Here is a 23,479-nt window from a genome sequence, read left to right as displayed (position 1 = left end):
CATTTTCCCAGGCAGAAGCCAGATTTGAAAAAAAAAAAATTGCTGTATGTAAAAATACTGCATGTATACCAAGGCTGTCCAAACAAAGGATGCCTGTCTGCACATTAGGTTAACATCAGTTTTTTCAGCCTTACAAAACATCCCAGTATCTCCAAAGCTGCACTGGCAAACAAATGCAGTTGTGCAAAAATTACTTTGATATTAACACTGTTGCAAACTCCCAGAGAGTCTCTACAAGCCCGTACATTTGCCTATAAGTTTGTTTATATTTCAGTTTTGGACCACTCTTAAGACACCTCTGGCAGCTCAGCAGCGCTACACTTTCAACAGCCACAGCTACCCAGGCCCAGAGCTCAGTCCAGAGGTGCACACGCAGCAGCGCTGGCTTCAATTTAGGAGTGCACGTGCTAATCCTGACTCTGGGATTAGCAGCAACTGGCCAGAATTTTTAAACATCTAATTTTGGGCTTTTGGGCACCCAGATTTAGAAAGGATTCAGGAACGTACATGTTTTTGTATTTAACTCAGTTCAAGACTATATAATTGTAACAGTTAACTCGAAGTCAGAATGCTAGTACAGTGAGACTATAGCTAGGAGCATATTCACTGCAATTAAAATATGAACAGATAGTCTAGTTGAAAAACATGCACATGCTCACCAGTTCACTGTTGTCTTCTTCACTGCTGTCAGCCGGTTCACACGCAATATACCTGCCTTTTACCATAAGCAGTACCTCTGTCCTCTCTGGTTCAAACCAGAGACGAGAGACTAACATTTTTTTCAGCATTTTGTTTCGCTCATCCATCTGGGGCAGGTATTCTTCATCCTAGCAGTAAGAAAACATCTTGTATTAAATTCGCAGCAATGACTGTCTCCCCACTATGCCCTCAAAGTGAACTTTGTACTTGAGAAGATCTGCATGCCTTATGAGAAATCAAGTGGTGTTTGGATATTTGCTTCTGCAGTGCTGGAACTGAAAGTTCACACAGTTGACAAATTAAAAACAGTTTATTGTACACTAAGTGGCAAATCAAACAATTATTTGCCTTGAAAAATGAATAATGTAGAACTATAAAGGCAAGCATATTTACTGCATTAATCATAACTTAGATAAAAAAGAACATACATTTTTACAAGGACCTCTACGAGAAAAAAAATAGAATTTCTGAATTTTTGAGAGTCGTATACTATATACAGTATACACAGACATTTTAAAGAGTCTGAAAAGATATTCCGAGGATTTTTTAAAATGCTGAATCTGGCCAAAAACAGTAATCTAAAAAAATCCAGTTCAAAAAGACCATTGTACCTTCTAACGCAAAGTAAAAAAAGCATTCAAAACCAGGACAGAGCAGAGGTCTTCATTCCTGACTTGCAAGTCTTACTCAGATACCGTATTAGCTTAGTTTTCCAGTTAGGTCCCCCTTCTCCATTTCCCTACATGCTTCAGAATCAGCCTCATCAAAGCCCAGACATGATAATGCATAACGTGCTAAAACTATGAAGTATTACAAACTCTAACTGGTGTCTCTATCTCCAGAAGCTGATTTGCAACAGTTGATTATGAACCGCAAATATGTATGTATAAAATCAAATTTAGATCAAAACAGATTACTGCAGATCGGCATCTGTAAAACTAGGGCTAGGATCTGGCTCAACATATGCTAGTTCACTGCATAAAACCAGCCTGTTCTGTATTCACCACTGGTAAATACTGCTCTGTCTTGACATATGCTTACAACGGTCAAGGAAAAGCAGCTCCCTCCTTCCACAGACTTGGCCTTTGTGATGGGCAAGAGATCGATACGTAATAGGAGAAAGTAGTCTGACAGGAGACACAGTTCCTTGATTATCTTCATTTCATATGTTATTAGCTTACAGCCCATATCTCCCAGAATTAAATTCTCATTTCCCACCAGAAAAGTGACTGATGTCCCAGCAGCCGCTGTCTAGAAGATGCTTTATTTGCATTCCATTATAAACCTTATGAACTATTTAGGCCAAATATTTAAATTCAAGAAGCATCATTGAAATTGAGTCACATATTGCATTTTCAGTGATTTAAACGTAGTACATCATAGAAGAATAAATGCCTCTTGAAGTGTTAGTAGCTACTGTATATTACTTAAGAGGAACTGTATATATAGGTAAAATAGAAAGAGATAAAGATTTTGCCTTGCTTCACATTCAGATTGCAAGAGGCTTAATCATTGGCAACAGTGCCTTTTGTCTGGGATTTTGAAACTCAGTCTAACAAGTCAATGAGACAGGCTTGCTCATTCCAGTGGGAGTTAAGGCAACTCAACAGCAGAACTTAATTTTATGATGCTGCAAGTGTAGCTGATCCCTTGAGCTCAGTTTTCTTCTCCCGTTTCTTTAGGATCCACAAGTAGCCCTGTGCATCAGGGCCAAGGTCACTCTGTTGATCTTAAAATTTTGAAATGGTGGAAGGAATGTGTCTTATCCCAGTGGCTGAGATCTCTTCTGAAACCACACAATCTTCTTCAGATCTAGCTACATCCGCAGCAGCAGCAGGTCACTATGCTCATTGGATTAAACATGAAGAGCAGGATGGTAAAGCATGAACATACCTTAAATTTCATCATGTGCTGAAGAGGTTTGCTGAATCCTGATCTAATATTTATGTGGAAGTTTAGTCTATTTCTGAACATCTAGTAACACTACTTTTTTTGACAACATACAAGCATCGTGTTGAGAAGTGGCCCTTTCCCCCTTCTTGTAGAACTGCTTTATAAGCTAAGTTTCTAGCAGTGTAGAACAGTTTCAGCAGGGCAGTGCTGTGAGAATTAGCTGAGGCAGCTGCAAACAAATGGTTACAATAATCCCTTCAAACCACTACTACTAGATCTGGGACATCCATTCACACCCCCAGACTACAAAGTGCTGCTGTTTCCTTACCATTTCTTATCACTGAAGTATTAGCTAATATTCCCATAATCAATACACTTCCAGACATCACCTGCATGTTCCTCAATTTTTTAGTGCCGAACAGACGGTTCAAACCAATGCAAAGCCTAATTGTGCATGAGAATTGATCAGGGCAGTTCACAGGCAAAGTTAGCTCACCTGTGGAAGTGGTAAGCTCCAAATGAGTAGTAATAAACTCTTTACCCATAACAGCTAGATCCAAAACGACTGCAATCATGCCTCGATGTGGCATATACACTAATAATGCTATATAGGCAAAGCATTTTTTGATAGAGAAGTAGCTATACTAGCAATAGCCATGCAGAAGTAATTAATACCTCTAACAGCAATATCTCATGTCTTTTCTAAGAATCTGCTGTTACTGGTCTGGACAGACCCCCTTCCAGCTGCACCCCCAAGCTCCTCCTGTAAAAGCTTGAGGTGTAACTCCACTGGGGAAAACAGGGGGGAGGACCATGATCCACAGGTCATTAACTTTTAGAGCATAGCAAGATAGCAGAAAACTGAAGAAGATTGAAGACATCATTCGTTTTACCTGAACAGAAAAAAAAAATTAAATTGCCTTTTCTTTTAGCACAAGGATCATAATTTATCAGTCAAAGTATTGAAAATAATCAATAATTTATTAATGACTCCGCTGATCAAATAATATAAGGACTTAAACCCAGGTCTTAAACCCAGGTGACGGTCAATGGAAATACTGATCTTTTCAATTGCCAGCAAAAAATGTTGAGAAACTAATAAAACACATATCTGCTTAAAAAACATATGATTTGTTAATAGTCTCTACCTGTACTGTAGATACCTTAGTATATGCATGTCAAAATTTAAGCGTAAGTGTAAATGAAAACCTACACGTTTGGTGCTGCAATGAAGAGGGACAGGATATCCAAGACATATGAGTGCTATCTTCTTCCTCAGCAGTTGTAAGACACTATTTAATGGCTTCTGACAGCTGACCTACAATATACTTTCAAGAAACAAAACGGATCTTTTTTAATTGCTTGGCTTTTTCTAACAAACACCAGGAACACAAGCTCAAAGACAGCCCACAAGCACTAGGATATTCATACAGCAATGTTGGCAACAATCAGCCCTTAGACACCCCTTGAATCAGATGTTACACAGATTTAGTAACCCTCAACCAGTAATTTATTTTATTGCCTGTAGTCTCACACAACCTTAGCCTCTTCAGGGTCAGTTTTGCTTTCTTACTGTCCTGCAGGGTTCAGTGACCTTAATGGGCATGGTCAACTTGTTTCCAGCCCCCTCAATGTATTGGAGCCCCCTCTAAACACAGGAAAGGTGAAAAGATAACCTAATCTAAGCCATGACCAAAGACAAGACCTACTTTTCCACTACAGACAACAGCTTTAGTATTTCTGCATTTAGGGATCAATCGCACAAGCTTTCTTCCCGCAACAAAAAAGCAGCCAGAGCACCCCGGCTCCACTCACCATCTCCACGGCCGCTGACCTGGCCTGGAAGCCAGCAGGTAGGAACTGGGCAGGGCTCCAGGCCACAGCGGCGGCTGTTGGGGGGCCGTTGGGGGTGGTCACTGGGGGGGGCTGTCAGGGGTGCTGAGGGCTCACGGCTCTCCTTGGGTGGGCTGTACCACACGGCCTTGGCTCATATGTACCAACCTCTGACCGGAAAGCAGTCACTGCAGCAATGAAACCCTGCAATGGAGACATGAAGTGAGGTTAATTTTTGGTGTAAACCGTTTAATTTTTGGTGAAAACCATCCAATTTTTGGTGAAAACTGTTCTGTGGTAATGTTGAGTAAAGCCAGTAGTAAAGGAGTTCAATTAACCTCTCTCAAAAATTTCTGTAGTATCGCTCCGTGTCACGGAGAGATGCTTTAAGCTGCAGGAAGTTGAAGAACAAATCAGTGAGGCAAATACTTATTAGATCCACCCAAGGGGACTTTTTAAAGGTGAAACTATTTAGTGTTTCTGTATCTTGAAATCAGTCTGCTTCTAAGTTTTCCTGAGCTCCCAGCGTATACAGATTACATCCTTCAACTTGTTTCTCATTATTTGTAACATTATTCCATGCCTAAAAGAACAAAGTATCCTTTAAGAAATTTAAGGATATTTTAACTGAACTGCCAGACTATCAGAAGTGTGAACAGGAGAATAAAAGACTGCTCAGGACTAACTTGCCCATACTTCATTTCACCATACATGGCTTCCCCTAAAGATGTAAATGGTGACTAATCCTTCATTTGTTAACCTGAAATGCTTATACTCAAATAAAATATCATTTTTTTCAAACACATTAATAGGAATAAGTCTGGCTTGGTCAATCAGTAACAATGTCATACTGAGGAAATGGAATCTCAAGAGATACAACAATTACTTGCAGGAAACTCCTCTGGTTTTCCACTTATGCACAGGAGATTTTCACACAAAGCTCATATTGAAGCTACTTTTAGTTAACATCAAGCAGTTATAAGAATACAGAAAACAGAAATGCTGAAAAAAAGGTATTATTTTTCAGCCATTAAAATTTATGGCTTACTTTGTATCTGCAGATTTTTCTCTTTATAAATGTTTGTGGTTTATGAGAGGTTTAGAAAGGATGACTCCTGAGAACTGAGACTTTCAATACTACCCTATTATTCTAGGACAGGTTCAGGTGACAAATGTTCACTTTTCAACCAAGGATAAAGCATTCTTTTCCAAGTGCTACTATGAATCTGGATGCAATTTGAAAAGCGGTTCTGATTATGCTTGCTGGCTTAAATAATTGCATGAATCTGGTTAATATCTTGTACGAATCTTGTAACCAGAAACATTCTATGTGGCTTTGAAATTAACGTCCAGTGTTTTACCCTTTTTTGTTGCATATGATTGTATTGACACATTGTTTTGTACATTTGTGTAGGGTGATTTCTCTTCGTGTGGGAATTTTATGCTGAGATAAATAACATTACTGCAAAACTGATTGAAGGATAACATGCTCCTAACCAAATAAAGCAAACAAAAATAAAATGGACACATGCTGACAAATTTTGCTAAAGTTGCTAAAGCAAGCACTGTATTTCATTAGGGGATATAAAGTAACATTTCTAAAAGAACTTTGACCCTAAAACATTACAAAACTAGTCTGAGAGCATTCAGCGATGGCTGGGGAATGTTAAGAGGAACCATGTTTTTCCAGTATCATTCATAAGTTCAAATATATTTAAATAAAAATCTTAAAATCTTTAAATAGTGCATTCAGTGTATATAACCAAAAATAAATAGAACACACTAATCAGCAAAGCAGCTAGATCAACCGGAATCCTGCAGATTTTCACTGAATTTTTTGTATTGTAGTCATGTGAAGGAATATTTGTAACACATGAAGTTCCCACTCTGTTGGGAATCCCAACATTAACATGGATAAATACCTACAGACTCAGAAGAAACCTATTTGCAGTTACGAGCCAGCTAGTATAGGAACTGATACAGGAAAAATTTACTCACTTGTATAAAATGAAGAAGCTAGAATCAAATGTATTTTGCAGCAAAACCAGTACCCCCTCCAAAGAAAAAGCTGTATCTCACCTTGTTTAGAGTGGTGATGAAGTACCTAAGTACAGCCCTAAACAGCAAAGACTATGCAAGTGTATTGCCGAACTTCTGTGGCGCAAGCCTTCTGACATTCAGGCAGGATCCAGTGAAGAAGAGATTTCCTGAAGAAGCCTCTGTGAGTGGTTTTTGCAGAGGTATGAGCAATAAAAAGTGTCCACTGATTTTCAGTAAAAAATAGTGGAAGCCAGTGTTTCCCTGCAGCCTCTGCGGCTCTCCTAGCCAAGCCAGCTCAAATGCCCCGTGGGTATCTCTGCTGCACAACTGCTCCCGTTTACCTTCACAGCATACTGAGTCTTCACATACAAGACATAGTGCCAGCAGAGTGTCGGGTTCTCTGGCTTTGGTTTTTTTTGAGCGGTTCTTTTACTATCATGAGTGCAGCCTGGTACTACACGCTGAATCGCTTTTGCCTTAATTACAGTGACACTGACCAGACTGCATTAACTTGACTGCGCCATGGATGTGACATACAGATTGTGCTCCAACAGATTCTCTGTTTCACAGCAAAATGAAGTATTTTCTCTCCACAGAAAAGACTTCAAGCACAGAACGTCATGGTCTGTTTGGATGTCTCAAATTTGCAGGACAGTATACTCTGTAAATTAAACCTTACTTCATGAGCTCACTAGGAAAGAAAACAAACACAGCGAACAAGGACTCAATCCCCTTTGCACATGAATTCACCACTTAATTCATGAGCTTTCTAACTCACAAGTTCCCCAGTTCATAACTAGCTTGTAACTTATGCACCTATGAGCAAAATAGTTACCTAGCTGATGGTGAGAACACTCATCTTCCCTACTCCGTCACGGTGCGGGCTTCCCCCGTATCACACTGGGAAGCATGAAAGCCTCAGCAGTCCAGCTGCTGTTGTATCTGCCTCCAAAACTTTTTGGGTATGTATTTAGCCCTGCTGTTGAGAAAACCTGTGAGTTTCAAGAGAAGAACAAAAAGGTTAAGGAACAGGATTATATACTTAAATGATATGATATAAAACAAAAGTAATAACAATGTGTGGTAGAGATATGGAAACTTGTGAACAAAACCCTAAACATACTGCATCAGAACTGACAAGACTACAGATCAGACTGTTCCCTGATAAACAATCATTGTTGTCGTCATGAAACATTGGTGGTACTGTTCTGTACTGTTTTTCATATGAAATAAATACTTTATTATTCCTTTATTTATGCTTTAATCAAATTTCACTATGTCAGTGTGAAGCTCATTTATGGTTCCTTTCTTAGTTTGCAGGTACCAACGGCACAGAAAATGCCCTCAGAATTGGCCTTAATTGTCAACCTTATGGTCAGCTCAGCTGGCAGACCACATCCTGCTGGGAACTGGGAGGCAGCCTAAACATGTTACAGAGGTCAGCAACAATTACCACTTAAAATGGCAACTCTTATTAACAAAAAGAAAAAAAGAAAACAAGCCATGTAGACCGAATCCCTATGATTTTCAAATAAACACCACTTACTGTTATATATTGAAATTTTCCACCTTCTGAGAGCTGAGTTTTTGCCCTAAAAGGCAGAAACTCCCATTTCTTTTAAAGTAAACTGACAAGGCTGTGCACGACCTTGCCTTCTGCAGGATTCATTTTATCTTCTGAATTTCATTGAAGATGAATTAACAAAGGCTGATATGTGTCAGCTCTGCAGACTGAACTGAGGCTGAATTTCTCACGTTCTGCAAGGCTAGTCTAGAACCTAATAAAGGCAGTCAAAGAAGATCCTTCAAACAGTATTATTAAAGAAGAAAGGTGAATTTTATCTTCTCTAAAGGCATAGCTTCACAGTAATCTGCTAGTCAAGCTACTGATGTTAGACTCCACTAAATTGTTTTATGTTCTAATCTTTGAAGAAGCCAATAGAGAGAAGCACACACTGGCAACAAATATGCAGTGAGGTACGTGGCCCAGCTCTTGCTATTTTGTTGTAAGACAATGAATGTGTTCCATACAACACTTTGAAATTCTTCACAGAACAGTATTTTACCAATATGTCGGCAAAATGTTGTTGATCCACAGCTTACAATGGCTTCCATTATTCTCTATTGGTGCAAAATGCTAAAAGCAGCATATTTGGCTAACTGGTCTGAAAGTATACAGCTTTCATTCCATAATAGTCCAAGAGGTTCTGAAAGACCAAACCTAGGAAAGATACGATTAGGAAAAAAGGAAAATTTAGTGAGTTGTTAGCCAAAGATTTTATCCTGAGAAGTCAGTATTGTGCTTTTCCTACAGATGGTTCTGCAGCTATTTGCCTCTATCCCTCAGCAATTCCAGTCAGTCATTAACTATCAGGAAATGCCCTTTGCCATCTGTCATTACAGGTTATTCATAAACTTGACGGAATACTGAGGAAGAGTCTGGGCAATCAGACGATTAAATGTCTGGTGCCTTAAATAGAAATATTAAATAATAATTAAAACTGTCATCCATTAATGCATAAATACACACACGCATACAGAATTTTTTCTCACTTCCATCAGAAGATTGCTGAAAAAATATTGAGCTGTCAAATATATATACCACTGATTGATTATTCATGCCCATCAATGTTCTCATTTCTCTGGGCTGGAAGATCCAAGCTGAAAGCAGTATTATGAATAATTTTTATATTCATAGAGAAAACTGTGTATTCACAATACAGTAAAAACATCACTGTTGTTGGCATAGATTATCCACATAAGAAAAGGAAATGATCTAAGGGAACATGAAGAAGTTGTTTGGTATTAATAATGATGATGATAATGCAGGATTATAGTAACTGTAATAAACTGTTTAATGAAAGTTTTTTTCGATTGTGCATCCAGTAAAATAAAACTGATGAAGCTGCACACAAAATTCCAGTAGACTGATTTTAACTCTCAATCAAAAGAAACTTTTGAAACTTCCAGATTTCTCAGGAAATATCACATTAGTTTTTACAAGCTAGTCATTGAAACTAATCCTGCATTTCTGAAATGAAACTCCTCACTGAATCTTATATAAACCCACTTTGTAAACATGGTAGCTTGTTCTTAAAGAAACAAAGCCTAAGCACTGTGTTGTATTTCCATTAACTGTAATCATGTCAGGGCATCATCTGTATTCAGTCAGCAGAAGAGCATTAGATCACACATTCTTCGGAGCACAAGTCCCATTTTGAAGGAGAGAAGCGGAGATACATGAAGGACTGCATTGCAGCAGCGTAGCCCCCCACGAGCTGTGCGTTTTGCATACCCTTCTGCTGAACCTGAGGAGCTGCATCCTTTGCGTGTGCCTAACTGCAGCTGAGCTTACGTTAGATAGGGAGTGCCCAGTAAGAAATCTCTCTCTGGACACCAACTACAGAGGGAATCAAAACATCAAACAACAGAATGTTATTCAAATAACAGCTGAACATATGTAACAATATTTACAGATAAACCCGAGGAAAGATACAGAAAAAGTAACATTTTTTTTACAGGTACTCTGAGATGGTTTAATTGTGGCCCAGAACAAACACGGTATCTTGCTTTTATTTATCCACATATTTGCTTCAGCACTGCTCCCTCTCACCCCCAGTACTCAATGTACCTGATGTATAGGAAAGCTCACCTTACGGTAACCAGGAAATACCAGAAACTGCTCTTCTCTCTTGCTAGTAGAGGATAACACCCACGTTACTGCAGACAGAAACACTAACATACACACAGATGGTACGAATGGCCTCATCCTGTTCCCTCTCTGGGAACTGGTGGAGATTTTACACATACATGTACATCATGGCCCCAGTAGCTTGCCCTTGGATCCTCTCATCTCCAGTTGCCTCATACACAGAGATGGACATGCAAACTGGTCTTAGTCAGGCCCAGACCCCACAGCTTCACTTGTAGCTGCCCAGGACCTCCTGGTCCCTCCAGTAGGTGCCTTGTGACATTCATCTCTCCAGTATCTGACTCAGACTTACAGCCACCTCGATACCTGGCCCCTAAGCCTCTTATCCTGCTTGCCACTGGTCCTACTTGGTAGTTGCTAGTGATCACACCCTGACATACGCACCCAGACGATGGGCACAGATCCCCATCCCTCCCATTGCGGACACAAAGATACATGGCCCCTGCTGTGACCCACGGTCCCTACCCCAGTTGCTGGCACTTCAACCTACACACATACACACACACACACACGCAGAACAGAGAGTCCCCTCACTCAGGACGAGAGTCAGAAATGGATTTTAACGAGAAGACGGGGCAGACTGCACTGATGAGGCACGTGGGGCAGTCAGATGAGCATGCTGACCAGCCCTGCTTACATATGGCTGTCCTCTTTTATCCCCTTATCCTTCTCTTTTCTCATACTTGGCCCTCCTCAAACCACCTCGATCCTTCACAGAATCACAGAATCACAGAATAGTAGGGGTTGGAAGGGACCTCTGTGGGTCATCTAGTCCAACCCCCCCGCCGAAGCAGGGTCACCTACAGCAGGCTGCACAGGACCTTGTCCAGGCAGGTCTTGAATATCTCCAGAGAAGGAGACTCCACAACCTCCCTGGGCAGCCTGTTCCAGTGCTCCGTCACCCTCAGAGAGAAGAAGTTCCTCCTCATGTTCAGATGGAACTTCCTGTGCCTCAGTTTGTGCCCATTACCCCTTGTCCTGTCACTGGGCACCACTGAAAAGAGCTTGGCCCCATCCTCCTGACACCCACCCTTCAGATATTTGTAGGCATTTATAAGGTCCCCTCGCAGCCTTCTCTTCTTCAGGCTGAACAAGCCCAGTTCCCTCAACCTCTCCTCGTAGTGGAGATGCTCCAGTCCCCTCACCATCCTTGTAGCCCTCCGCTGGACTCTCTCCAGTAGCTCTTCATCCTTCTTGAACTGGGGAGCCCAGAACTGGACACAGTACTCCAGATGAGGCCTCACCAGGGTAGTGTAGAGGGGAAGGAGAACCTCCCTTGTCCTGCTGGCCACACTCTTCTTGATGCACCCCAGGATCCCATTGGCCTTCTTGGCAGCCAGGGCACACTGCTGGCTCATAGTTAACCTGTCGTCCACCAGGACACCCAGGTCCCTCTCCGCAGAGCTTTTTTCCCTTTCCCTATCTTTCATTCCTCTTTTAAACAACCCATCATAGGTCTTGTACAATCCCCAAATGCTCTTCCCCCACATCCCATAACATGTCCCATATCCCCAGGCAGTAACCCCCTGAGTTTTTGGGGCTTCCCCCATCTGCCATGGTGCTTCTATCCTTTGCTGTGTCATGGAGATGAGCCCTTAATCACATAACATAACCTGTTTAAAAAAAACCCAAAACCTAATTATGATTAATGTATGGAGTAAATATTTGTTAGATAGATAGTTTTACAGGTGCTTCCTCTGGAAGGTTCAGTAAGTGTATACAGAGGTCACTACCTGAGATGCAGTTATTTCTATGTCGAAATCTGAGATACGTTCTCACTAATATTACAGGTATGCTGTTAGAGGATTTAATCATTTGAAACCATGTGGAGGACAAGGAAGGGGAGGTTAAATAGCAAGAAGTAATCCTTGAATTAGCACGACAGACCAGTTTTGCATAAAATCAGACAGTGCGAGAGTGATCAGGGACTCACTTTTCTCACCTCACAGGAACACCGAGTGTTTATTTAATTTCTTCTGCTGAAAGTATTTTAGATAAATCACATCTAGGTAATCTCTTTTACATTCTTAATAATGACTACGGGCATTTCTGATATAAATTGCATCCTGTATTGTTGAATGCAATTTCAAATTGTTAGTCTAATTAAGGAGTCTCAGACTCACAAAACATTAATTAATCATGAAGTATCTAGGCAGCATGTGTGTATATGCTTGCTCAAAACAAAGCAGCTAGAAAGTTTTTCCTTGGCAGTTGCACTTCTTAAGCAATTCAGAATAGCAAAAACTAACTCATAAGCCATTGCTTTCCTTTCAGGTTTGTCCAGACAAAATACACAACCAAGACCTCTGCAGCATCAGGTTCCAAATAGCCAGTGGGAGAGGAGCTTCATTATGTGGAATTGCTTTGTCCCTCACCCACTGCATGGCTTCACACACATACGACGTCAAACACAATGGGAGGTGTTTTCTCTGCCCTTTACCTATTACACAGCTTGCTCTGACATACTGTGAGTTATTTGCCTACTTTGCAAACCAACCACGATGTACTGTGCTCAGTGTCTCAGAACGCAAGGAAACCATTGCTACAGAATTATCTGTTCCTGTGCAGTGGTTATTTGCCCAGAAGTGCCATATCAACTGTCTGGTCCCACATACTTTATTCAGACTTGTATGTGGAGAGTAAAAAGGAAATGCTCTGGGTAACCCAGAGGTACTACAGGGCTAGTTTCATGCAAAGTTAGTCCTCATTTTGACTCAGTAGTGAAATTACTTCCATTTTGCTTTATTAGGAGAACCTGCTTGGTGTAATTGCTATACAGTTACTTTTCAACTGTTGCTGTCTTGAATTATTAACAACTGTCAGTTCAGCAGAATAACAGCGTTCATTTCTCTGCAATCATGTGAATATGTGAACTCTTCATTCTGGCTACATTACATGCACTCTGCAATAAATATTTCTCCAGTGTCTGAGGACTATCACTTCAGCCTCCAACAATATAAACCAGAAAGAGCAAAATGTACATGAAAGGTGATGAACTATAATGCTGAAAAAAGACTGGGTCTGAAAAAACTGTTTCTACATTAAGTTAAGCCAAGAAGGATGAGTGTCTTACTGGTGTTAAAGATAGAAGAGTAAGTTTTCTGGACTTGACCAGGACAGATTTTAGCGAAGCTACAGTGCTAATACAACAAGATTGCAGAAGACATGACTGAGTTGAAATTGAAGTTAAATAGAGATGTAATTGAAATTAAGTTGTACCTAATTTTGTCATTTACTGTTATTATTTGCTGAAAATGGTAGGTCTCCCATCCAAAATCTCATCCTTTTTGAATACAGTTATTTTAATAAATATATTTAATTCCCTCTATTTTATTGTTGTATTCACCTTTTTAAAGAAGGACTTTCAACTCATAAAAAGGATGACACATTACTACAACTATGCAACTAGTTTTCATCAAAGAAGGTTAAAGTGGTGCAATATCATACTTTTCTTTAAAATCAAATGCAAGATATAACAAAGTGTTTTAGGAAGACTAGGTATGCAAACTCCACATTAATTGAATTAATACAGACTTTTGTACTAACATCTCATACATAAATTGGTTTTAGTCAACTGAAATTGATACCTCAGTGCAGTCCAGTGCCAATTAAAATATGAACATGAACATGCAGAGAAGTAGCAGAAGTGTGAAATGCTCTTCAGGGCCACTGCGTTGTCATGTATCAATGAATGCTAAGATGAAAGGTCATATTTGCTTAAAGAAGCCTTTGTAGTTAAGAGCAGAATGTATTGTATGAAATCCACAAAATATTTTAGACATCTGTGAACCCACTATACTTCTCACAGACCATAACAAATTCTTATCAGTGTCATCGTAGAAAGCTATCAGATTGGTCAGGCATGATTTCCCTTTGGTGAATCCATGCTGACTACTCCTGATAACCTTCTTTTCTTCCACTGGAAGGAGGACTGGAGAAAGGCCAATGTCACTCCAATCTTCAAAAAGGGCAAGAAGGAGGACCCAGGGAACTACAGGCTGGTCAGCCTCACCTCCATCCCGGGAAAGGTGATGGAGCAGCTTATCCTGGAGGCCATCATGAAGCAAGTGGAAGAAAAGAAGGTTATCAGGAGTAGTCAGCATGGATTCACCAAAGGGAAATCATGCCTGACCAATCTGATAGCTTTCTACGATGACATGACTGGCTGGGTAGACGAAGGGAGAGCCGTGGATGTTGTCTACCTTGACTTCAGCAAGGCTTTTGACACAGTCTCCCATGATATCCTCCTAGGGAAGCTCAGGAAGTGTGGGCTGGATGAGTGGTCGGTGAAGTGGATAGAGAACTGGCTGGATGGCAGAACTCAGAGGGTTGTCATCAGCGGCGCTGAGTCTAGTTGGAGGCTGGTGACAAGTGGTGTCCCCCAGGGGTCAGTACTGGGCCCAGTCTTGTTCAACTTCTTCATCAACGACCTGGATGAAGAGTTAGAATGCACCCTCAGCAAGTTTGCTGACGACACCAAACTGGGAGGTGTGGTAGATACACCAGAAGGCTGTGCTGCCATTCAGCGTGACCTGGATAGGCTGGAAAGCTGGGCAGAGAGGAACCTGATGAGGTTCAACAAGGGCAAGTGCAGGGTCCTGCACCTGGGGAGGAACAACCTCATGCACCAGTACAGGCTTGGGGTGGACCTGCTGGAGAGCAGCTCTGCGGAGAGGGACCTGGGTGTCCTGGTGGACGACAGGTTAACCATGAGCCAGCAGTGTGCCCTGGCTGCCAAGAAAGCCAATGGGATCCTGGGGTGCATCAAGAAGAGTGTGGCTAGCAGGAGGAGGGAGGTTCTCCTTCCCCTCTACACTGCCCTGGTGAGGCCTCATCTGGAGTACTGTGTCCAGTTCTGGGCTCCCCAGTTCAAGAAAGATGAAGAGCTACTGGAGAGAGTCCAGCGGAGGGCTACGAGGATGGTGAGGGGACTGGAGCATCTCCCCTACGAGGAGAGGTTGAGGGAGCTGGGCTTGTTCAGCCTGAAGAAGAGAAGGCTGCGAGGGGACCTTATAAATGCCTACAAATATCTGAAGGGTGGGTGTCAGGAGGATGGGGACAGACTCTTTTCAGTGGTGCCCAGTGACAGGACAAGGGGCAATGGGCACAAACTGAGGCACAGGAAGTTCCGTCTGAACATGAGGAGGAACTTCTTCCCTCTGAGGGTGACGGAGCACTGGAACAGGCTGCCCAGGGAGGTTGTGGAGTCTCCTTCTCTGGAGATATTCAAGACCCGCCTGGACGGGGTCCTGTGCGGCCTGCTGTAGGTGACCCTGCTTCGGCAGGGGGGTTGGACTAGATGACCCACAGAGGTCCCTTCCAACCCCTACTATTCTGTGATTCTGTGATTCTGTGATTCTTCTCATTAAACTGTCTTTGAAAGCAAACCACACCAAATGCAGAATAAGGAATTTCAGACCTGGACTTCATATTAGGAAATAGTTTTTACAACAGATGACCTATATGTGAAACTAATTTGTGATTAGTTGATGTGTTGGGATAAATTTTTCTGCTAAAAGAAAAAGAAGTGAGTTTTATTAAACCATATAAACATCATAAATTGATCGTTTGCAATTTCTGTTAGGAATAAAGACACCAAAACTATAAGAAGAATAAAACAATTCACAGTCAGTTCAGGTAAAGAGAAGATAGTATACAAAAAATATATTAATTCTTTTGAATAAAAGATGTTGTCTGATTACTACCACCAAGAACATACTTCAAGATTTTTAACAAAAGGGAACTCTGAGATGTTAAGGCTTCTACTCAAGAAGCTAAGAAATGGTAGCAGCAAATAAGCAAATAAGCACAGCTGCATAGAACCACAAAACCTCCACAGAGGTGGTCACTTCCACTGCTCAGTCCCTTCAATTCTCTAAGTAAAATTCAGGCTATGTTGAAGTTCATGGCAAAAAAAAACGGGGGGGGGGAGGGGGGTGGCGCAGATTAGTAGCAGAGCTGAGCCTCATTTGGTTCTCTGAACTGTTCTTTTGCCCGAAGTTTCCATCTACAGATTTCTCTCTAGTAGGGAAAGAACTTGTGAGATGCTCGTACACCCACATTTTCTGTATAGCCTGTGAGCTGTTAAATCTGAAACCAGAAATACAATCCCCAAAGGCTGCATATCCTGTGTCATAATTTTTGCAGTATTTCAGGTGTTCAGACGCTAATGCAACAGCGGTCAAATGATTACCTCCATAAATAGCTAATCAGACCCATTACGCTTAATAAAAACAAGTTAAAATGTAAGTCACCATGGAATACTCAGCCCTTTGCTTCAATTGATGAAGGAGTCTGGAAGGAGCAGGCTGTTGTGATAACAGTAACAGATTTAAATACTAGATTTTTTTCAGGGAAGAAAGAATAATGGAGCAGTTTGGGCTTAGAAACTTTGATGGATTAAAAGGTGAAAGGAAACCAAATGAACAACTACTTTGCATCTTATCTTTAATGTCATGTAATGTGGAATTTATAAGCAAATTTAATTAAGTAACAGATACAGAATGATCAGACTTCAGTTATGACAGCAACAAGCTCCTGCAGTGCTTATAATTATCATTTATTCTGTTCCATCAGACAGGGCTGATTAGAAATTGAGATCAGCAAGCTCGAGTTCAGGATTGTACTCACCATGATTATTTCGCTCCTGTGCTCTGAGTAATTAGACAAGCTTCGCAGTCTCCACACTTGGAATTGTGTTTTCTTGGAATTCAGATGACCAGAAAGAAACATATATGGAAAGACAGAACAAATTTATTTATCATTTTAAATCCTCCTTCCTACTCGTCTGTTCTCCCTTAAGTGGACTTTTGCCACTACTCCATCAATTAATTTAGCCTGATTATCTGTCTGCTTCTCTTGTTATCTTTATTCTTTCCTCCTGATTGCAGAGCACAGACCCTGAATTTATACGTTTGTCACCAGGCCCTTTTAGTTCAGTGAGACAGTCTGAAGACCCACCAAATATGTATGCGTTATGTGCAGATATTGTGGTCATACGCAAGTAAGACAGCAGCTCTTGGAACCAGTAACTGCTGACCTGTGCCAGGCAACTCTGAACTCCACTTAAGCAATTTTACATGCTAAGAAGTAGAACAGAGTCTGTTGCACATGTTAGATCGTGTATGTATTTTGCCATTCACACAAGTGTTCGGCCCCTCTTTATGCAACGGTTAACTCATGCTCTGTATACATCAAATTTACAGAAAATGCACAGTTGCATTTAGACATACAGTTAATACAGACCACAAACTAGAATTACATTTCCTATGTGGTATTTCCTAATTAATAAAAAAACGCCTAACGAACTCTAAGTTTTGTTGAACAAGTTTCCTTTGATTTGATTTACACTATAATAAAGCTGTCATGCTCTTGCAGCACTTAAAAGGTTTTCTGATCCTTCCTCCTCCTGGAAGTCTCGTCACTCAGTCTGGAATATGAAGTACAGCACCTTCATTAGGATTCACTGTGTGCATGGCAACAATGACCTCCTGTCTCAAGTGGCTTTAGTATTTTAGAGATATGTGGATTAAACTCCATGGGAACACAGAATGTAATAGTGGTAGGGCAAACTCCATGGGAACACAGAATGTAATAGTGGTAGGGCACTAAGTGACGAAATCAAACGGATTAAAATTAAAAAATGACATTCTATGTGATCACACATCTACACTAAAAATAATTTTACTCTAAAATCAAGCAGTTAACTAAGCAGCAACAAGTAATTAGGAAAATAGTGTCATTATTCTTTAAGTCTCTCAGAGAACATTTGCTACAGTTAGTGGATAGCTGATAGCAATAATTTAGGGCATAGTTGATAACGTTGCTTAGGTTCTCTATTACCTGCTGTTTAATCCACAGAACGTCAAACATCATCACTTCATGGGATGAATGACCTGGATCACAAGTACACAAAGGCCTCGAGCAGACAGCAAATATCTAATGAGTAAGACAGAATTCTTAAAGTAGTTGCAGAGATGTGTTCTGAAGTTCAGACTGTCTGAACTTCTCCTCTCTGTCTTCTTGACTCTCAGCTGTGAAACAGGGCTAAGAGCTGACGTAACGTAGCTGCTGGAGTAAGCTACAGCAATACAGCCATTTGCTTGGCCAGTTCATCCGGTGTGGCAAAGGCAAGCACTACTCCTGTGTGTCACATCTCCATTATATAATGGAGGCCGGTAACTAGTGGTGTTCCCCAGGGGTCAATACTCGGCCCAGTCTTGTTCAGCTTCTTCATCAATGACCTGGCTGAAGAGTTAGAATGTACCCTCAGCAAGTTTGCTGATGACACCAAACTGGGAAGAGTGGAGGATACACCAGAAGGCTGTGCTGCCATTCAGCATGACCTGGATAGGCTGGAAAGCTGGGCAGAGAGGAACCTGATGAAATTCAACAAGGGCAAGTGCAGGTTCCTGCACCTGGGGAGGAACAACCCCATGAACCAGTACAGCCTTGGGGCAGACCTGCTGAAGAGCAGCTCTGTGGAGAGGGACCTGGGAGTGCTGGTGGATGACAGGTTGACCATGAGCCAGCAGTGCGCCTTGGATGCCAAGAAAGCCAATGGGATCCTGGGGTGCATTAAAAGGAATGTGGCCAGCAGGACGAGGGAGGTTCTCCTTCCCCTCTACGCTGCCCTACTAAGGCCCCATCTGGAGTACTGTGTCCAGTTCTGGGCTCCCCAGTTCAAGAAAGATGAAGAGCTACTGGACAGAGTCCAGCGGAGGGCTACGAGGATGATGAGGGGACTGGAGCATCTGTCCTATGACAAAAGGCTGAGGGAGCTGGACTTGTTTAGCCTGAAGAAGAGAAGGCTGAGAGGGGACCTAATATATACTTACAAATATCTGAAGGGTGGGTGTCAGGAAGATGGGGACAGACTCTTTTCAGCGGTGCCCAGCGTCAGGACAAGGGGCAATGAGCACAAACTGAAGCACAGGAAGTTCCGTCTGAACATGAGGAAGAACTTCTTCCCTCTGAGGGTGAGGGAGCGCTGGAATAGGCTGCCCAGGGAGGTTGTGGAGTCTCCTTCTCTGGAGATATTCAAGACCCACCTGGACAAGGTCCTCTACAGCCTACTGTAGGTGACCCTGCTTCGGCAGGGGGGTTGGACTAGATAACCCACAGAGATCCCTTCCAACCCCGAACATTCCGTGATTCTGTGAAAACACTAACAGAAGTTCAAAGTCCCTGGATTCATAGAAGTAATGTTATCTGTATTACAGAAATAACTGATCTATGCTATAAAAACAATAGAGTGGCTCCAGTATGGAGAAATGGGCATTACTCATGAAATATAGTCCTCCAGACTGATGGATGCTTCAGGGAAGGGACTGAATAGTCTCTGCAGACTGAATTCTTGCACCTTTAGTTTTTTTGCATTTTTAGCATTTTTTAGCTTTTAGGAATTCTGCAGTTTTACTATTTTCTGCATTTTTTTCCTCCAGTTTTAGCATTTGTGTGGCTCTTACTGTTTTTGCTGATTTGGTGAGTTTTGTGTGATTTTCATGTGTTCTGTGATTTAGCCTGTTACACTGTTTCCTCCATTTTTTGCTTTTTTGGATTAGGGGGCATGTCCTGGTTTTATTGTGGGTTTGTGTTCGCTGTGTTTTGTGTGCTTTAGTGTTATAGTGTTTTAAGCAATTTTTGTATGTTTTCGTGTGTTTTGGCATGTCTTATCAGGTCTACCAGAGCATCCATAGCTTTTCTGTGCATTTTATGGCTTTTTTGCATTTTTTTCCATTTTTAGTGGTTTTAGCAGTTTTAGCAGTAGAGCATATCCTGTTTTCTTTTTCCAAGCCATGGGGTACTTCTTAGCAGCAATAAAAACAGCAGGGAAGTGAGATTGTCCCCTGGCTACATCAGCCTAATCTGCAATTAACTCATTTCAGAAGATGAACCAGCAGATTTTTCACAAGGTACTACTAAAGCAACAGAGAAAAGTAGAGAAAACATTTTCAAGAATCGCATTTTTTTTTAAATTTACACAAAGAAATTAGAATTTTTTTCTTCTTTTTCATTCGTCTCTACTGAGTATTTATAAGCTTTTCCCTCTCCAAATGACTGGAAGGAATTTGGAAACCAGAAAACCAAATCAAATCTCAGGCAGAATAGTCTCAAATTACAAATAATGAGGAGATTAGTCTCATTGTGAAACCAAAATTGTTTTCTGAGAGCATACAAAAATAAATATAAATAAATATAAAATTGAGTTGTTTGATCTCTATCAGACAGTAAATTTAATATATTAGAGGTAATTCTACTCTTACTATAGTGTCAGAGCACAATGTAAGTTATGTTAAAAGTTTGTAGCAGTGGCTTTTAATATGTTTTCTGGTACGGTGATAGGAGGGGGACCTGGAATTCCTACAATAAATGAAATGCTTTTACAACCACCAAACCCAACCAACAAATCAGTTATGGTCTTTACTCCAGGATTTTAAAGACCCCTAGAAATTTTGGCTTTTGCACATCACTGGTGTGAATGACCCAGTCCCAGCTTGGGAGCCTCAGTTCAGAACTTGGAGAACAGAACAGTTACATCTGTTTAAGGATTTGCCAAGATTTCAGTCAAACTTTCTGATAGTGTAATAAATAGCAAGCATGTCATGTTTTTTGCCCTTGACTGACATTTTTTGAGCTGGAAATGCAATGGAGTTGCTATACCACTGTGCAACTCCAACTTGCCAAATAAAAATGAATGCATTTTTGATCCACTATTACAAATTGTTTCTGTAATTCAGAACTCCACCTGCTGTGCTGCTGAGAGCAAAAATTGCTCTTTGGTAATTTAAATGAGTGATCACTTGTCAGGTACCAACATCAGTTATGTGAGTTTTCATTCTCAGATTCTCAACTGAATTAACTTCACTGACCTGAATCAGAGGATTACAGGAGCACTATTTTACAGACTGCCTTAACCATTGTCTCCCCCTTCCCTTGCTGAGTGTGAATAAAACTCAGTAATTCTGACAACTATCAGTCAACTATTATATTCCTAACAGCTATCATGCAGTCAGACCTTCAAAAACTTCTCTGCCATGTGTCACAATTCACAGGTCTATGAACTGCTCAGAGTGCTAACAAAATGCATTTGATTTCTTATAAACAGGAGCCGAGTTGATGAACTTGCTGGGCTATTACGCGAATAACTTACAATTTCTTAAAGTAATTCAACAATACCATTTTAAAGGCTTCTGCTTCCAAGGCAGTTCTTGTGATGTAAAATATTATGGACATGCCATTTGTTAACCATTCAAAATCCCATGATTTCAAGATACACAGCATTTGTCAGCTGTGATACTGGCAATATTCTTTCCTCTCTGATACTTTACATCTGGAAATTTCCCTATTCATTACAGAATTGCATATTTCAACAGCCACCCAATTTGAGAGAGAGAGGAAAATCAATGTTCTTGAAAATAAAGTTATGCCTCATTGACAATAAGACATTATGACAATCAGAAATAAACCTAGGCTTCCCTGTTACGTATTTTAAAATATTAGACTGTGCTGCCTCTCATCATTAGAAAAGGATTTCTTTTGTTAGTGTAACGTGTCACACTCAATGCATTCAAATTCCTTTGCCAGCTATAGATAACCTTACATTGCAGTGGTGAGACACAACACCTTAATCTCCACTATAAGGATGAAATAACAGAAGTGTAGAAACATTAGGCCATTTAACCATGATCACATACTGAACCTATGTCAGAGTACAATAGTTCACCTGCTTCTCAAATTTGCAGCAATGACACAGCAAATGTATCTCAAAAGATCTGGTGGGACTCTTCAGATGACCACCCACTCATTCCATTGATTATTAAAATAAACTACCCTCCTCCGGTTGGAGGAAGAGAATTGGCTGTTTGAGAAGAACAGATTTTTGGGGGGATTTTCTGAGTTTTCTCTTCCAGTCCCAGCAACAAGAGAATAAAGACATGATCTAAATTCTCTGACTCTCCATAAACATTCAGTCCAGATTTTAAGGCCTAGGTAGTTTTGATTTTATCTGAATGCCTTTTCTCATTCCCTCCTACTACATAATGCCCTGAATACCAGAAAAACGAGTCATTACTGTCCATGTAGTGTCTTTAATGACTCCAGTGGGAGCTCCAGCAGTTTTATGTGCCATGGTTTCAGACTTTTCTATTTGTGACCACCCACCCTGCTCCATGCCAGAAGTAGCAGAGGCAGCACATGTGTGCAGGCTGCCCAGACAATAAGGTCTTCAATATTGTCATACGAGTTCAAAGGGCTGGTAAATGTGAGCTGGTACGTTTTACACGTGTGGATTAAGGAACATTCATACAAACCACCTTGTCAGAAGAGATGCAGGGGCAGTAGCTTGGAGAAGAGTAAGGGTTATAAGCAACTAGGCAAGCTGCTCGGTTAAGTACTGATAAATCACTGCAATGAGACCTGCAAAAGCAACTCCTGTGGTGGGCAGAGACCTTTGCTTGGGTGAACAGATGGACTACTAAATACTCCAGTTTATCCACTATGGGTGACAGATGGGTTCAGAACATACCAACTTTCCATCCTGTTCCCCTCTGAAGGTAATTTTCTTCATCTACTTCTGTGTTCCCTCTCTCCTTTCCCTCTTACAATGCTGTACCTCTCGACTTGAGAAATCAGGATGAGTAATACTGCTGTTGGGGGTGTGTGTGCCTTTCAGGTGGCTTGTCAGAAGTAATGCTTCTGCTGCAGAATCACAGCAGAGCAAAGAAGCTGCCCTACAGCTCTGTTTAGCCCACAGACTGTATGTTGCAAGGGCTAGCGCACAGCTTTATTTCAGTTCAAAAAGTGTCTGGTTTGGATTCCAAACACAAATAAAGAATTGGTCCAACTGGATATCTCAGCCCAATCTGCCCAGCTGGCTATCTGCCCAGCTGGCTATCTGCCCAAGTGGCTATCATAGTTGGAGAGCTCTAGGAAGACTTCTACTTCATGACAGCTATAATTTAAACACAAAAAAAGTAAACATGCACAGTTGCATGTGAAGCAGAACAACGAAAAACACAGAGAATACAAAAATATTCAACTCACCCAAACTAAAAACATACGCAGTGATGCTACCACAGAAAGGGAGAAAGGTCAAGATGAGGCATAGAAAAAGTGCAGAGAAACACTGAGAGTTCTGGTTCTGATCACTAACAAAAGAAGACAAAGTGGTTCATTATAGAATTTGATAATGAATATCATGAAGGTGATACATTAGCAATTTCTGTCTTGTTAATTTCATACACAAAGAGAATAAGGAGTTTCAATGAAACTGAGAATACGGTCCAAAGCAGCAAAAGAATT

General features: G+C 41.0%; 1 protein-coding gene across 1 annotated transcript in view; it reads right to left on the bottom strand.

Annotated features, from left to right (window-relative positions):
- DNAH14 (dynein axonemal heavy chain 14) overlaps positions 1 to 23,479 on the bottom strand; it is a 50,655-nt gene that overhangs the window by 14,691 nt on the left and 12,485 nt on the right. Inside the window, exons 2-6 of the mRNA XM_075444330.1 lie at positions 16,808 to 16,879; positions 8,532 to 8,686; positions 7,301 to 7,457; positions 4,408 to 4,629; positions 660 to 827 (exon numbers count right to left, since the gene is read on the bottom strand). Coding sequence (XP_075300445.1) covers positions 660 to 827; positions 4,408 to 4,410 — 171 coding nt within the window. The 5' untranslated portion in view covers positions 4,411 to 4,629; positions 7,301 to 7,457; positions 8,532 to 8,686; positions 16,808 to 16,879. The remainder of the gene's footprint in view (positions 1 to 659; positions 828 to 4,407; positions 4,630 to 7,300; positions 7,458 to 8,531; positions 8,687 to 16,807; positions 16,880 to 23,479) is intronic.

The sequence above is a fragment of the Opisthocomus hoazin genome, chromosome 2, assembly GCF_030867145.1.
Source record: "Opisthocomus hoazin isolate bOpiHoa1 chromosome 2, bOpiHoa1.hap1, whole genome shotgun sequence".
In the NCBI taxonomy this organism is placed as follows: domain Eukaryota; kingdom Metazoa; phylum Chordata; class Aves; order Opisthocomiformes; family Opisthocomidae; genus Opisthocomus; species Opisthocomus hoazin.
The sequence above is the reverse complement of the archived record's forward strand: the minus strand, read 5'-3'. Positions and strand labels throughout refer to the sequence as shown.